General features: G+C 40.0%; 1 protein-coding gene across 4 annotated transcripts in view; it reads left to right on the top strand.

Moving 5' to 3' along the window:
• The window catches only part of clstn1 (calsyntenin 1), a 73,637-nt gene extending 61,973 nt beyond the window's left edge, over window positions 1–11,664 (top strand). For all 4 annotated transcript variants that reach the window (XM_080215302.1, XM_080215305.1, XM_080215303.1 and 1 more), the window contains 5 exons: window positions 1,597–1,767; window positions 3,355–3,500; window positions 5,695–5,830; window positions 6,954–7,138; window positions 7,312–11,664. In XM_080215302.1, the coding sequence (XP_080071428.1) occupies window positions 1,597–1,767; window positions 3,355–3,500; window positions 5,695–5,830; window positions 6,954–7,138; window positions 7,312–7,506 (833 nt within the window). In that variant the 3' untranslated portion in view covers window positions 7,507–11,664. The remainder of the gene's footprint in view (window positions 1–1,596; window positions 1,768–3,354; window positions 3,501–5,694; window positions 5,831–6,953; window positions 7,139–7,311) is intronic.
• The last annotated feature ends 4,722 nt before the right edge of the window (window positions 11,665–16,386 follow it).

Genomic DNA, 16,386 nt, shown 5'->3' with positions numbered 1-16,386 from the left:
ACATTAATAAACCAGATGAGTTTTTACAACAATGGCTTTATGGTCATCATTAAACTTTTAATTCCAGATTTTTATTGAATTCAAACTGCACCATCTGCTGTGGGATTTGAATCTGGCTTCGCAGAGTGTTACCTTGGATCTCAGGGTTACTGGTCCAGTGGCAATACCACAATGTCACTGCCTCCCCAATTTAGGACTGTAATTGAGTAGTTATTACAAGTTTGGAACTCTTCTGAATGCTGGATCAGTTAATGTAAAATTTGATGTAGGTAGATTTCTGTTAATCAGAGATGCTAGGGTTATGGGACAGGGAACTCATTTTTCAGAACATTTTTTGGCAAGCGGTGTGACTTTGAAAATACCAAGGCTGAGATTTGTCACAAGTCAGACATGATCTTATTGAACAGGCTGAAAGGGCCAAATAGTTTACTCCTATTATGATCCAATATTCCAATGATTTAATGATCATCCAAATAGAGGAATTTTACTGAGTGCTGCTATCAGATAGTAGTGTACTTCATCCTGATCTTAACTGCATTAATCTTTGTTCATGTGCCTTGCATGCCTTTTAATCCTGTATCTATTAGTGAGGTCTGCTGCAGCACATATTGCAGAGAAGAGGATTACCTCTGGCAGCAAGATCTGGGTTTTCACGTTTAAGTGTCCCTACAGATGACAGAAGCTCCTGTCCAAGTTTCTGCATAATAATTGCACACTGGTAGATGCTAATACAAAATTCATGTCCAAATATTTGGTATATTGGGCAAAAATGATGGAAAGACTGGTACTCTTGGCCTTACAGCATAGCCAGTGTGGCAGGACTGAATTATATAGGTCTCAGTGTTACATGTTTCAAGTTTTTTGCTGCATTTAGAGGTAATTTCTAAAGTGTTACTTAATCATAACAACAGGAAATGAGCATGACAAATGCAAAGTGTTAAGAATTTAATTTTAAAGTGAGTGAATCTTGCATAGCATTCAAAGTTTTTTGTTTAAAAAATTCTCAACTTTTCCAACTGCACCCTAATGCTGAACACCTCTTAAGGCTAAGGATCACATTCTTTGAGCTTTTTTCAACCTCATAATTGGCACCTTGGGTAGAGAGGCAGAAACAGCATTACCATTGATGTAACACCAAAGAACCAAATATTTTCAGCAAATTCTATATTACCATCGTGTATCATTTTTACCCTGTTATTGATCATTGAAAAGTCAGCACAACAGCATTACAGTACTTTTCTGGTTTCTCTTGCTACAGATGCTGCCAGACCTGCTGAATATTTCTGACGTTTTCTGCTTTTATATAATCTTTTCACATTAGTTTGATCTGTTGGGAGTTCATAAATCACCTGTTTCTGCGCAACTTGTTCCTCATTCCAGTTAATTCCATTTGGGGAAAATCAACTGGTGTAGATTTTCAACATTAGCGTTGCTGTAAGAATTGAGTTATTCTACCTAAATTAGTGCAGTTAACGAAGTTAATATTCTGGTGAGAATTTTAAAATTGGCCAGTGTTGACATGCTGGCCTTTCATTGGCAAGTAATCACTACTGAACTGAAACCTATTCTTTGTTAAATGACCTTTTTTGTCTGCAGCCCAAGAATCTATGGTATCTGAAGAGATTATGCACAATCTGGATACATGTGAGGTCTCTGTTCTTGGCGATGAACTGAATGCAGATCAAGAGTGCTTTGAAGTTGATCCATCTCAGCTCCAACAAAGGGGTATGGAAATGAGCAACTCCTCTACCGGTATGACTATTACAGGTCAGTATTAAAATGTGGAAGGCTGCAGGCACTGTTTCATAAATATGCCACATATGCAAGAAATTACAAAAGTATTGTTTTGTACATAGTTTTAAAATTGAGGTGCTTCGTGCCTGGTGAGTTCACAAGCAGTTCCTGAGACCGTAAGATTGCTGCTTGTTTATCAAGTTCCTTCTAAGTTTATTTACTAACCAGCATGTTGCTACTTCTGTTCACTAATTAGTTTCACTTTGTTCTTTTCGTTTTGAGTACCTAAATTTATCCTTTTGAAGTCAGGATAGGGGTGTCAGGGAAATGTCCGCTTTGCAGGGCATCCTCAATACATAAAGTCTGAAAATCTATTTGTTTCAAAGATTAGAGATTTAATTGTAGTGATATGCTTTCTGTGTGAGGCTAAAGGACACATTGGAAATGGAGAAAGTATTATCTACTTCCCTAACTCACCTCCCCAAATGTTCAGCATGGTGGCACAGCAGTTAGCACTACTGCCTCACAAGCATCAGGGACCCAGGTTCGATTTGTGGCTTGGGTCACTGTCTGTACAGAGTCTGCACATTCTCCCTGTGTCTGTGTGGGATTTCTCCCACAGTCTGAAAGATGTGTTGGTTAGGTGCATTGGCTGTGCTAAATTCTCCCTCAGTGTACCTGAACAGGCACCGGAGTGTAGCAACTAGGAGTTTCACAGTAACTTCGTTGCAGTGTAAATGTAAGCCTACTTGTGACTAATAAATAAACTTTTAAAATACTGATGAACTCTTAGACATAATGATGGTAATACCACAGCTGCTACAAATGGCAAATCTCTCTTCTGGAGTTCATATTGCAAATAACTATTCATTGAAGCATGATTGGAAATGAGCATCTCATGCTGGACAAGGGCAGGATCAAGCTCAACTGTGTCTACTGTGTTCCTGTAGAACTAGCACTTGAACAAGGTACAGAAAGGGTCACTTGTGGAAACTGCAGCTGGAGCACCAGAGAAAGTTTGAAAGGGAAAGGAAATTGAATGGGAGGAATATCTTGAGGTGCATCTGCACCATAATATAACCAATTTAAATGCAAGTAAAATTTACAGTGCCTTCAGATACTGAATGAGATTGAGTTTGCAATAGACAATTTAGGATGGCAAACATCATGCAATTGATTTTTTTTCTCCATGTCAATTTTCCATAGTTCATCAAATCACTTTAACTCCTTATTCAGGTCCAGTTTTCCTCTGGTGCCTCATCTATTATTAACTGTGAGCCTTGGCTGTAATTGCCAGCAAGCTATTTGACTGCTTGATTGAACACTTGCAGCCAAGGTCACAAGCCAGCAATCTGAGATGACGACCTTGATTGCCTTTGACCCTTTTCCCCTAAGCCAGGGAAACTAAAATCAATATTAACATTACTAGCTCTCTCCGACAAGTAAAATAACAGATCAGGCGTCAGGACCTTTCTAATGTGGTTTAACTGCTCGCTGAATAAACATGCTGAGCAATGTCCAATTGAGTATTCTGCTTTCAATCATTTTGGAAAGAAAATCCTAATGCTAGTTTTTTTTGGAATCTGTTTCAATGTTCTTTTATTATTTTGATTTGTATAGGTGTAAACACAATGTCAAATTATGAAGAAATGCTGCATTTGATCCGTTACCGAAACTGGAACAGTGAGTCGCTGTTTGAAAGGAAGTTTAAACTTGTTTGTTCAGAGCTGAATGGACGATATGCCAGTAATGAGTTCAAAGTTGAGGTAGGTGAAAACTCCTGTTGTCTTTGTTGAAAGAAGCTTGCAAACTTCTGTTGCATTAAGATCTCAAAAATAGTCCTTAACTAGCTGGTTGGAGCTTTTTGATCAGGTAAGAGAGAACCACACTCAGGCAGTGCATTCCTAACCCTAACCATCCACTGATGAAGGCAAAGCTGTTGATGTGGCGTGAATGGACTTCCAAAAGGCATTTGATTTAGTGCCGCACAACAGACATGAGAAAAGTTATAGCTCATGAAATAAAAGGGACAGTAGCAACATGGAGGAGCAATTGGTTGACTAACAAAGCGTTAATTGACGGTTTTTGGGCTGTCGGAAGGTTTGTAGAGCAGTCCTCCAATGATCAGTATTGGGACCCTTGCTTTTCTTATGAGCTGGACCTTGGTGTGCAGGACATGATTTCAAATTGTCGGTAATACAAAACATGTAGGCATTGCAAACCGAGAGGAGGATAGTGTAGAGTGTTAAGGGACATAAGCTGGTGGAATGAGCAGACAGGTGGCAGATGATGCTCAGTGGAGAAATGAGGTGATTCATTTGGAAGGAGGACATGAAGAGACAAAATATAAAATAAAAGGTACAACTCTAAAAGGGGTGCAGGAGCAGAGGGACCTGATTGGATATGTGCTTAAGTCGTTAAAAGTGGCAAGACGTGTTGAGAGTGATTGATGCATGCAGTAGCCTAAGCTTTATCATGGAGATAGCATAAAACACTATTCTGCCTCAGCTGGAGTATTATGTCCTTTCCTGAGCTTCATACCTTAGGAAGGGTGTGAAGGCATTAAGAAACAGAGTGCAGAAAAGATTAACAAGGATGTTTCCAAGGATGAGGAAGTGCAGTTATGAAAGACTGGAAAAGTTAGGACTGTTTTTCTTGGAGAATAGAGGTGCTCAAAATCTAGACTGATCAGGACAGTAGATAAGGAGAAACTGTTCCCTTTGTGAAAGGATTGAGAATAAGAGGGCAATTGGCAAAAGAGCAATATGAAAGAGGGATGCAGCAGATGTTTAGGGTCTGGAACGCACTGCCTGATCGGTAGAGTCAGGCTCAATCAAAACATTCAGAAGGGAATTAGAATGGTCGTTTTCAAAAAGCAATGCATAAGATTATTAGGAGAAAGCATGAGGATGGTGCCAGGTGAATTGCTCATTTGGGGAGATTGCAGACACGATGGGCCAAATGGCCCCCTTCAAGGTTGTAATAATTCTACAATTTATTAGGCGATCGGAAGTTAACACCTCAACTTTCAAGTATATTTATATTTGACAAAGATTAAAGGTAATGAAATTTATGATTTGCATTTCCGCAAAGTTGTCCCATGAATGTATCTGCGTTTTCTCCAATTGGAATTCTTTGTGCACAGCTTTTGTGTTTCCTTTTGATATTTCAATTGTGGTAAAATGGGAACTGTTTTGATGTCGGTTGAGTTTTATTTCATAGGATAGTAGGCAAGGCCAGCAATTTGTTCCTAAAAGATATTAGTGAACCAGATGGATTTATGACAATCAACAATATCCAGATTTCTATTGAATTCATATCTGCCACAATGGTATTTGAATCCAGATCCCCAGAGCGTTCATTACCCTGGCTCTCTGCTACCAGTCCAGTAACAATATCAGCACGCCACTGCCTCCCTTGTGCAGTGAGAGTTGGCAACAATTCTACACCTTAAACTATCACATTTAGTTGACTTAAAGAAGGTAAAAAGGTGATGATTCAGGTCTGTCATTGGAAAAACATCAGGAATGTAATATGCTGGACACAATCCTGGGGACACAGTGGTTAGCCCTGCTGCCTCAATGCCTGAGACCCAGATTCAATTCCTGGTTTGTGTCACTGTGTGTGCAGAGTTTGCACATTCTCCCCATGTCTGCATGGGTTTCCTCCTGGTGCTCCAGTTTCCTCCCACAATGTGTGGGTTAGGTTGATTGGTCATGCTGAATTAACCCTCAATGTCAGAGGGATTGGCAGGGTAAATGTGAGGGATTCCGGGGATAGGGCTTGGGTGGGATTGTGGTCGGTGCAGACTCGATGGGCCAAATGGCCGCCTTCTGCACTGTAGGAATTCTCTTCTACAATTGGTGTGAACAAAGGATCAGAATGCTTTTTAGGTTACTAATTTTACTTCAGTCTGGGTCTTGTGGGTCAGTTTAACTGAGATGTACATGTTGTTTTCAGGTCAATGTGATTCACACAGCTAATCCAGTGGAACACCCCAACCATGTGTTGGCACAGCCAGAGTTTGTTCGCCCAGTTCAGCATGCTTCTGTTGACTTGTCTGGCCACAATCTTGCAAACCCACATTCATCCTCAGGTACCTGGAGAAGTTTAATTACAGAAGGTGGAATGTGAAGTCTCTGCTTTTTTCATTTTGTTTTTTCCAAAATTCAGGCAATATGTTTCAATTTGGTAGAATGTCTGATAAGACCTTGGTTCAATCAGGACTGCTGCACTGGGTGCACTGTTTTGCATGTTAATTTGTTTATCATTTAAAAATGTATAAACAGCCATCCTAATGAGAAATCCATGCATGAGTTTCCCAAATCTGTACTAGACATAAAGCCTCTTTCTCTAATGCTAACCAAGGCTTTTGCTCATGTCAATGCTAGTAATCACAGTAAGAAAATGTTTTTAGTTTGCTTGCGGTTAATTTTTTAACCTATTGTATTTATTGGAATTCAGCTATTCCCATGTTGTAAGTTTTTTAAATCAAGATCTTAACAGATTAAGGTTTGCCAAATTAATCCAGATTTCATTTTGACCATAATATCACTGACAGTTAAAGCTGATCTAAAATGACAGCACTTTGACAGCAACAGATCCCACCTCAAAGGGTTTGTGTTGTCTTTCAAGAAGTGTAGAGCCAATCGCAGAGCTTGGCTCATTCCAGAATTTCTGGCGTGAATTTTGAAAACTTAGAAATGAACTTGGAAAAATGTTCTCTTTAGTCTTGTAATATTCTATTGAATTGCACACTTGTATAGTCAGGATTAAGAGTAACCTGCATTCAGACAGCTACCAATTTCTCTTTATAACTTGTCAACTAGTATAGCTCAGACTGTGACCTGAAGCCAGTTGTTGCACAAAGCATGGAAGTCCCCCATGGTTCTATTTAGTGGCTTCCTATAGATCGGGAGAAAATTGCTTCAACTAGAAATGGCCTGGGAGAGCCTATGATGTGGTTTTAAAGTAAAATTTTATGATAAATAGCAAATAGCCACATTATGAAATCTGGTTAATTTGGTATTGAAAGATATCTAGTGTGTTTGGATGTAAATGTAGAACTGGAGGGAACGGTATCATGTTCCCAGCAAGTCATGATCGTTTTTTAAAATAAATTCGTTTCCGTAAATGTCAATGTTCTTGTGGGCCATGTTCCAGACTATAAATTAATGTCTTTTTATAGTTTCTTTTTAACAAGCTTTTTTTTGTTCAAGTTGTACCCAGTGCCGCAACAGTTGTCATTGTGGTTTGCGTGAGCTTCCTGGTCTTCATGATAATCCTCGGGGTCTTCCGAATCCGTGCTGCACATCAGCGGACTATGCGGGATCAAGAGAATGGGAAAGAGAATGAGATGGATTGGGATGATTCAGCCTTGACTATTACAGTAAATCCTATGGAGGTAAATGACAATTTAATGCAGTGCAAAAACCTTTTTGACATTTTTAACCATGCAGGAAATAAGTTGCTGGTGTGCACTTTTATGTGCACATACATGTATAAAAATGATTTTATTCTACATTTTGAAGGAACATAGGTCATTAAATTCCTTGTCGTATGATCTATTCTCACCAGACGTACGAGGACCAGCATAGTAGTGAAGAGGAAGAGGAGGAAGAAGAGGAAGAAAGTGAGGAAGGTGATGAGGAGGATGATATTACCAGTGCAGAATCTGAAAGCAGTGAGGAGGAGGAAGGTGAGCAGGAAGACCAGCAGAATGTAAACAGACAGCAGCAACTTGAATGGGATGACTCAACTCTTACCTATTGATCTCTCTGCTGTCGCTTTGTGCTTTTGGAGACTCCGTTGCTCACTCCATCTGACCTAAGGAACCATCTTGCACTTTTTTCTTGTCATCTGATGAGTGACTTTAGCTAGACAATACACACAATTTTCAGGACTGTCCCCTTTGCTCTAAGAGGCAGCTTTGCTATTTTCTGTTTCCATTGAAAAGAGAAATTGCATTGAGTAGCGTTTAAAGTTGCTTGGTTTTGGCCTGGTCACAGATTTTTTTCTAGTGCATGTGGAAAAAAATTGCAGAAGAGGTCAATTTATGTAGAGGAATAACAAGATTTTTAATATTTTGTAAATATATTGAAATTATGTAATTAATGTCATGTGGTAGTGACAAACAGGGATTGGATAGACTTGAGTTTAAAAGGCAGAAACTTAAAGAGACAGTGTATCTTTTATGTTGACCGTTTGAGGCTCCAAGTCAAATCTGCTCAACTTAATTATAAAATGTGCTGGCTGTTGTTAAGATAAAGTCATCCTTACTGATGCCACATGAAATAGTACTGTTGTAATTTACATTTCAATGTGTTCAGATGCTAAAGCTGAAGTAAGGCTTTTTGGGTAATTTTAAATGCTTATCCAGCGTCAACCTATAATTAGGCTTTTAAGACTGTATGCTCTTTTGCATAAAACTCCTGTATCTTCAAATATTTATGCTCTGTTAAAAATGAAAGTAAAGGTTAACCAGAATGGAGAATTGGCAGCCACTATGCAAAAGTTTCACTACATTGGGTGGGTGGACTGGCAAAAAGCAGGCCCTGTATAGACCAAGCATAGGTAATACTGTCTTTTTAAAATGGATGATTTACAATGGGGAGAGATGGGCTCATCAAACTTAATATGCTTTCTTTGTGAGCCATCCCTGTTGGCTCATACATGTTTCAAATAACTATCAAATAGATCCTGTACATTGAATTGTACTGTAGTTTTAAGCTATCTGTTTACATTTAGTAAACTTTTTGGTTTCTCCTGGTAATATTGTAGTTGAAATTGTACAAAGAAATTGGCTCATTTGTGAATCATGTGTTTAGTTTTAAAACAGTTCTCTGCCTCCATGTTTTTTAAATGAATTTGTAATTGATATGGAAGTGTGTTTGCCAGAAAGGTACTAAAATATGCAGCTTTGGTGAGATGCACAAAGCAGGCCTGGCTGAAGGAAACCAAGAGAACTTGAAAAGGATCTCTGAGCATCTCGGGTATATTTGTGGTCAAAATTATCGGGAAGATTGTGGCTGACGCAAAATTTATGTTGGAACTTTTGTTGTGATTGAGGTAATGTGTAAATGGTTAGAAGGGAAGAGATGAATTTGGTTTCTCTCGAAGGAAAAGTGAGACCTGGTAGGAAATGGATGTGATGAATGTTCCTGGGCTGTTATATTCTTTCCTTATCCTTGAATTACGTGGAATTGGAAAAAATCTTGCAAGAGGTTTTAAATGTTGCAACATTTCTACGATTTTATAGTCTGAATCCAGGAACTATTGATTGAGAGTGTTTGCCTTTAAAGCTTCAAATGGGCACACCCATAGCATTTCAGTATCAAACAGAAAGAGGCAGAGAGTTTGTGGGTCTGTGTTGCTTAGGGTAAACCTTGGAAACCAGAAGCATACATTCTTGTTTTGAGTACAGAGAATGTGGTTAAGTGCTATAGAAAGGCCAGCATCCACAAGATGTCTCTGTGGAGCATTTTTAGCTGCTGTGTGAATGGCAATATCACTGAGTTTTAAGGCTCAAATTAAGTCATTGCTTTGGTGAAGCTGAAAATCCAGTTTCTCACACAAACTAGCTTTCCACAGAAGTCTGAAGACACTTTTATAGTCAGTTTTCCAACGTCTCGTTGAAGCTGCAGTAGAGTCAGCCTGTTGTTTTGAGAGAATTGTTACTAATGGATGATGGGAAAAGTTGTATACAAGCATCCTAACCCAAGAGTGGGCTAGTCGTGTTATACCACTAATCGAAAAATATTCGCTTGCTGCTAAATCAGCCGTTTGTTAACAGTTGAAGATGAGATTCGAACTGAAGTCCAAACACAAGGATGCAGGATTCTTATTTGATGGAAGTTGCGAATGTAGAACTTTAGTACAGACTGTGATATTATTCAGGATTTTTATAAATCCTTGCCAGTTGTACAGCGTCTAATTCCATGTTGTGGCCACATTTACCCCTTGAAGCCAGCTCTGCTTTTTTGGATCTTTCTTCTCCCATTATATGGATCAGGATCTGCCCTTGGCAGAAACATGTCATTTGAACTGGATTGAGGTGAGCTGGTTGGGAGTGCCTTGATTTTTGCAAATAGCATAACTTAATGATGTACATCCAGGAAGTGGAATAGTCACACAATTCTTTTGTAACTTTAAATTGTAGATTGTCTAACAATGGGGGAAATATGGTTTTACTTGATTCTTATTTTGTCAAGTTTAAACAAGTGCTAGTTTTTTTTCAAAGTTGGGAAAGTATAAATCCTATGTTTAAAGTATTTGTCTGACATAGATGTCTTGTGTTCATGTTGTGTATGAGACTTGAAGTCTATCCATATATTGTCATCGTAGATAATGTATTAGACTTAAAGGCTATCATGTTAAAAGCTAACCAAGGTGTAATCATGTTATAAATTGTACGTAGCCAATATGGGTATTACTCACAGATCTGTATGATAGATCAGTTTGAACAGTCTTTGAGCTACAATAAATTTCCAGCCCTAAACACTACAATATTGTCCAGCATGTTTTAATGAGTTCTGTAGTGTGACATTTCTGGGGGTGATAAAGCTTGCTGCCCGTTGCACTACAGCGTCAAAATAAAAGAATAATTAAAGCCAGTGTTTGTCTTTTTAATGGCTTGAACTCCAGAGTTCCTTCACCATATTGTTTTCTCACAGGTGGCCTGTGACTTGGGAATATTGCATTGTTTGTAGGTGTCATCAGCCCAGATAGCTACTTCAAATCCACATTATGCTGAAATGCAAATGTATATAACTGGTTTGAGTATTCTAGTAGAAAGTGTACATGTTTGGTAATGTTAACTACTGATTGTGTCCACAAACTTGTTTGTATCGCACAAATAAATGTAAAAGTATAATTCAGAAGGTTTGTGTACAAATCAGTTGGTTAGTATAAGAAAGGAAAATGTGCATTGGTGATAATGTGGTGGAATTAAGTTGTCCTTCGTTTGTGAGAAAATTCTTAACTATATTTTCATCTCAAAGTCTATTGATAACATCACTATCATCTACTGAACTGTAAAACATCATTAAAATGGAGTTTGATTTCTGAAAAAAAATAGACAATTATGGGATGAAACAAAAATAGTAAAACATTTGAGGTTGTGCAAAATCTGTGGAGGGGGGAAACTTAGGGTTAATATCTTGTCAGAAGGTATCAGGTTGTGATGAATACCCAACTGAGTGCATGAATGACATTTTTGAAGGAAGGGAAACTGTTGCCCTTAGACCCAATCAATGTGATTGATTCTTAACTACCCTCTGAAATGGTTTAGCAAACTGCCAGCAGGTCAAGAAGCCACCTTGGGACAATTCGGAATTACTGACCTTGCCAGTGATGTAAACTTTTAATTTCCAAACACTGTGGATTTTGCTGTTTTGCTCTGACCATAATTTTGGGGTGACTGAGGAAAGGAATTTTGAGACATCAAAAGGGCAAATTTCTGTGTTTTATGTTCACGTCTGAAAGTAACTAAAATGGTGTTTTTTCACCACCAAAACAGGGAAATATGGGAGGCTGCTTGATCTATAAAGTAGCCTTTGGGTGCTATTCAATGTGGTCAAAGAGTAGTTATGTAAGAGACTTGGACAAATTATTAATAGCTCATTAGCAAGAAATGGAAGCGTCCACTACTGTCTATGACTAAATAGCAGTTCTTTATTCAGAGGGCTTAGACATCTCTCGGTGTTCACTTTACTTAACTCAATTGAGATCAACAGAAATCTTGTCACTTACTCAACATTGCAACGGGCAGCCTGCAAAAGACTTTCAACTGCAAAACTTTATCCATGTGAGAAATACATTGTAAAAATGCTTTACCCCTTGTGAACTGATTTTTCTTTTTGTTTGAAGTATTGTATTATTGTGTCTTACTGCTGTGCATTATTTAGCTGTAAATAAATCTATTAGCCTATACACCAGTCTGACAGTGTGCTGTTTTACTGCCTTTGAGAGACAGAAGCCCACATTATTTGTGTTGCATTATCCCACAATTCAGAAGTAATTGGTCCCGTAACACGTGATCCTACTTAGGCACACACGAGTGCTTGATGCACTCACTCGAGTAAATTAACTGGATACCACAGGTTAGGGGTGCCATGGATATTATGGAGCTTAACCAATTATCCTAATTGCAGTGGAGCTGGTGATGTTTAATGGCCAGAAGAGGAGAAGCAAATTCATAACTGAAGAAATGCAGGAAAACGGTGACATGGTTTTGTTTCTGTTCAGTGAATGTCAATATTCCCTGTTAAAAAGGAAAAAAGCCTGTTTCCTTAATTCCTCAGTCATGAACAGTCAGCAGTAATAGGTGACTTCCCTGCCATCCTATGGTAATAGACCACTCCAAGAATAGATCAATAATATTGAATCTCATTAAGACTGTTGTTTTTCCTTGAAAGTGACCTTTAAAATCTGAAGCTTTGTTTACTGGCCTCCCCTTGCTCCCTGGGAGAGTTTAATTGCAGGTTGTGGCCTGAAATGGAGCTTCTACCTCATTGCTGGAATTCGAAATGTAGAGGAGTCAAGTGATCTTGGGAGTTTTTCTCCCCATACTCAACTTGGGCGGCACAAAGGCACAGCGGTTACCTCATAGTGCCAGGGACCTGGGCTCAAACCCGGGCTTGGATCACTATATCTGTGGGGTTTGCATATTCTCCCCGTGTCTGTGTAGGTTTCCTCTAGGTGCTCCGGTTTCCTCCCACACTCCAAAGATGTGCTGGTTTGGTGGATTGGCCACGCTAAATTGCCCCTTAGTGTCAGAGGGCTAGCTAGTGTAAATGCATGGGGTTATGGGGACAGAGTCTGGGTGGGATGATGGTTGGCAAAGACTCAGTGAGCCGAATGGCCTCCTTCTGCACTGTAGGATTCTGATTCATAAATCGTGCTGTCAAGACAACATGGATGTAAATGGCTCATGGGTGTCTAGTTGAGCTGAATTACCAGAGTTCCCAAGCTACTTTTTGTTGTTTTGAGGGAAGCCATTGGAGTTGTACAGTTGCTGCATTTTGGACAGGAGAGACACTTGTGATTTAGAGTCGGAGGTTTACAGCATGGAAATAGGCCCTTTGGCCCAACTTGTTCATGCTGCCCTTTTAATCCCTCAAGTAATCCCAATTGCCTGCATTTGGCCCATATCCCTCTATACCCGTCATACCCATGTAACTATATAAATGCTTTTTAAAAGGCAAAATTGTACCTGCCTCTACTACTACCTCTGGCAGCTTGTTCCAGACACTCATTACGCTCTGTGTGAAAACTTTGCCCCTCTGGACCCTTTTGTATCTCTCCCCTCTCACCTTAAACCTATGCCCTCTAGTTCTAGACTCCCCTACCTTTGGGAAATGATATTGACTATCTAGCTGATCTGTGCCCTTCATCATTTTATAGACCTCTAAAAGGTCACCCCTCAGCCTCCTACGCTCCAGAGAGAGAAGTCCCGGTCTATTTATTGCAAGGAATGTTGGATGGAGATAACTGCATTGAATGAGGTTCAAATCTATCTTCTGAATTGGGTAAGGATCTTGAAGCCATTCAAGATCAGAGTTAGCAAGGAAGGGAAAGGACTGATTGGAATACTTTTATTTTTTGGAGTTCTAGAAGTGATGTTCAACGTAGCTGGGGAAACAGGTAGTGAATGACCAATGGGCTGAGGAGAAGGAACATCGGGGGGGGCGGGGGTGTGCAGTTTACAAATCCAGGTTTTGATGTGTGGATGTCACTGAGGAAGGAAGTTAGACGTGCAACAACACCCATCTATTGACTCCATCTGTGTGTGAATGTGATGAGTGACCATTTGAATGAGCTGACAGTGATGATCGAAAATGTAAAAGGAAAAGCTCAATTATTTATCATGCTGATGTTCTACTTCTCACCACAAGAGGGAGTTTTACTTCAAGTTAGTTTTTTATAAACAGTATTTTAACTTCTCTGGTATCCAACAGCCAATATATCGGTTACTTTGGTATAATGTTACACTTTTATTTGTTCTTGGCATCTGCATTGCAGTACAGAAAATTATACAAGCCCATTGCACAAGACAGGTATTTGGGGTGGCACGGTAGCACAGTGGTTAGCACTGATGCTTCACAGTTCCAGGGACCTGGGTTCGATTCCCGGCTCGGGTCACTGTCTGTGTGGAGTTTACACATTTTCCTCGCGTCTGCGTGGGTTTCCTCCGGGTGCTCTGGTTTCCTCCCACAGCCCAAAGATGTGCGGATTAGGTTAATTGGCCATACTTAAAAATTGCCCCTTAGTGTCCTGAGATGTGTAGGTTAGAGGGAGTGATGGGTAAAAAATGTAAGGATATGGGGGTTGGGCCTGGGTGGGATTGTGTTTGGTGCAGACTCGATGGGCTTTCTGCACCACAGGGTTCTATGATTCTTCATTATTTTAAATTTCATAAGGTGAGTGTTGCTGGCTAACATTTATTGCCCATCCTTAGTTGTCCTTGGGAAGATGGACCTGTTGCTTACCCTGTGAAGCAAGTAAACCCACAGTGCTGTCAAAGTGTCCTGGGATTTTGACCCAACGATGAAGAAGGAAAAGTTACATTCCCAACCCAAATGGTGTACGACTTGGAGGGGGGGACTTGCGTGCAGCTGCTGCCCTTGTCCTAGGAGTCCTAGGTCACAAGACAGGGTCTTGGTGAGTTGCTGCAATGCGGCTTGTAGATGGTACACATTGCTGCCAGTGTGGTGGAGGAAGCTAATGTTTCCAATGATGGAGGGATGGGGTACTGACAACTGGGCTGCTTTATCCTGGAGGGTGTTGAGCTTCTTGGTTGTTGTTGGAGCTGCACTTATGCAGGCAATTGGAGAGTATTCAATCACACTACTGAAATGTCTTTGGAAATGGGGGACAGGCTTTGGGGAGTTGGGAGGTGAATTATTCTATTCAAATAGAAAATCTTCAAATGTGAGCCCAGTTATTCCAATGAGCATTGCAGGGGGAAGACCATTGAATTCGTTCCTGCTTCTGTTTCCCATTTTTTATATTCCATAAAAGGCCCAAGAGGCTTGAGATGAAAAAGATTCGAGTACTTTCTGGTGAATCTTGATTCAAAATTGAGCCTTAAATCATAGTGGAATAATCGTAACAAAATACTCAGCAGATTTGGCAGCGTCCGTGGAGAGAGTGGGCAGCACGGTAACACAATGGTTAGCACTGCTGCTTGATAGCGCTAGGGACCTGGGTTTGATTCCTGGCTCGGAGTTTGCACATTCTCCCTATGTCTGTGTGGGTTTCCTCCCACAGTCTGAAAGATGTGCTGGTTAGGGTGCGTTGACCTGACCAGGTGCCGGACTGCGACAACTAGGGGAATTTTCACAGTAACTTCATTGTGGTGTTAATGTAAGCCTTACTTGTGACTAATAAATAAACTTTAAACATTGAGTGTTTTGCCACAGTTCTGTAGAAGGATAATTTAATCTGAAACATTAACTGTTTCGCTCTACAGAAGCTGTCAGACCTGAATTTATCCAACATAATACTGCAAATGCTGGAAATCTGAACAAAATGTTTTTTTGAAATAATCATAGTTCATAATTGTGTTCTTAAAATACATTAGACTTAATATAGCATTCTCCTTGAGGCTGATGGAGCACAATAACAATTTTGTATAATTCTGCTGGATAATTTGTAGTAGTCTCTGTAGTGTAGGAAATAAGTACGAGTGCACTAGCAAGGTCACTTTTCTAGGAGATGGTAGTGGCACAGTGGGGTTTTTAAACATCCACTTGTAGATGCCTGATGTACATCTGCCCTGGCTTGTGTGGATATAGTTTTAGGTGGTTTATTGAAACCTGGGAGCTTCTACAAGCATGATAAGTTTGCTGTCACTGTATACCAGCAGGCAGCCTTGATCTCTGCTTCTGATGTCAACCTTGAAGAGGAAGGGTAAAATCAGGTGAGGAGCAAGTTGCTCTTGTGTGCTTTGTTGTGTCTGGTCAGTAGCCACAGACAATTACTTAAGGCTTCATTCAACCTGTTTGAAACACAGAAAATAGGAGCAGGAAGAGGCCTTTGAGCCTGTTCCACCATTCATCATGATCATGGCTGATCATCACCAGAAGGTGATGGATGGTCTTGTTGTATTATCACTGGACTATTAATCAAGAAACTCAGCTACTGGTCTGGGGACCTGGGTTCGAATCCCACCATGGCAGATGGTGGAATTTGAATTCAATAAAAACATCTGACATTAAGAATCTCTTGATGACCATTGTCAGAAAAACCCATCTGCTTCACTAATGTCCTTCAGGGAAGGAAATCTGCCATCCTTACCCCATCTGGCCTACATGTGACTCCAGAGCCACAGCAGGTTGACTCTCAACTGCCCTCAAGCAACTCGCGATGAACAATAAATGCTGCCCAGCCAGTGATGCCTATGTCCCACAATTGAATAATAAAAAAAAAATCCAACTTAATAGCCTGATCCTGCCTAATGGCTGGTGTCCCACATCATTCCTCTTTGGGCCAGATCCTAAGAGTCCTTTCTTGTATTTTGACTGTAACAGTGCTTGGAGAGATGTGAAAGGCATAGATATATCGTCAACGTATTTGATTTCTTGCAGAACCAGAGATGTGTTCCATAACAAAATAAAAGCAAATTACTGTGGAGGCTGGAATCTGAAATAC

The sequence above is a fragment of the Carcharhinus amblyrhynchos genome, chromosome 30 (assembly GCF_965287045.1).
Source record: "Carcharhinus amblyrhynchos chromosome 30, sCarAmb.v2.hapA, whole genome shotgun sequence".
In the NCBI taxonomy this organism is placed as follows: domain Eukaryota; kingdom Metazoa; phylum Chordata; class Chondrichthyes; order Carcharhiniformes; family Carcharhinidae; genus Carcharhinus; species Carcharhinus amblyrhynchos.
This window is presented reverse-complemented; position numbering and strand designations above follow the sequence as displayed.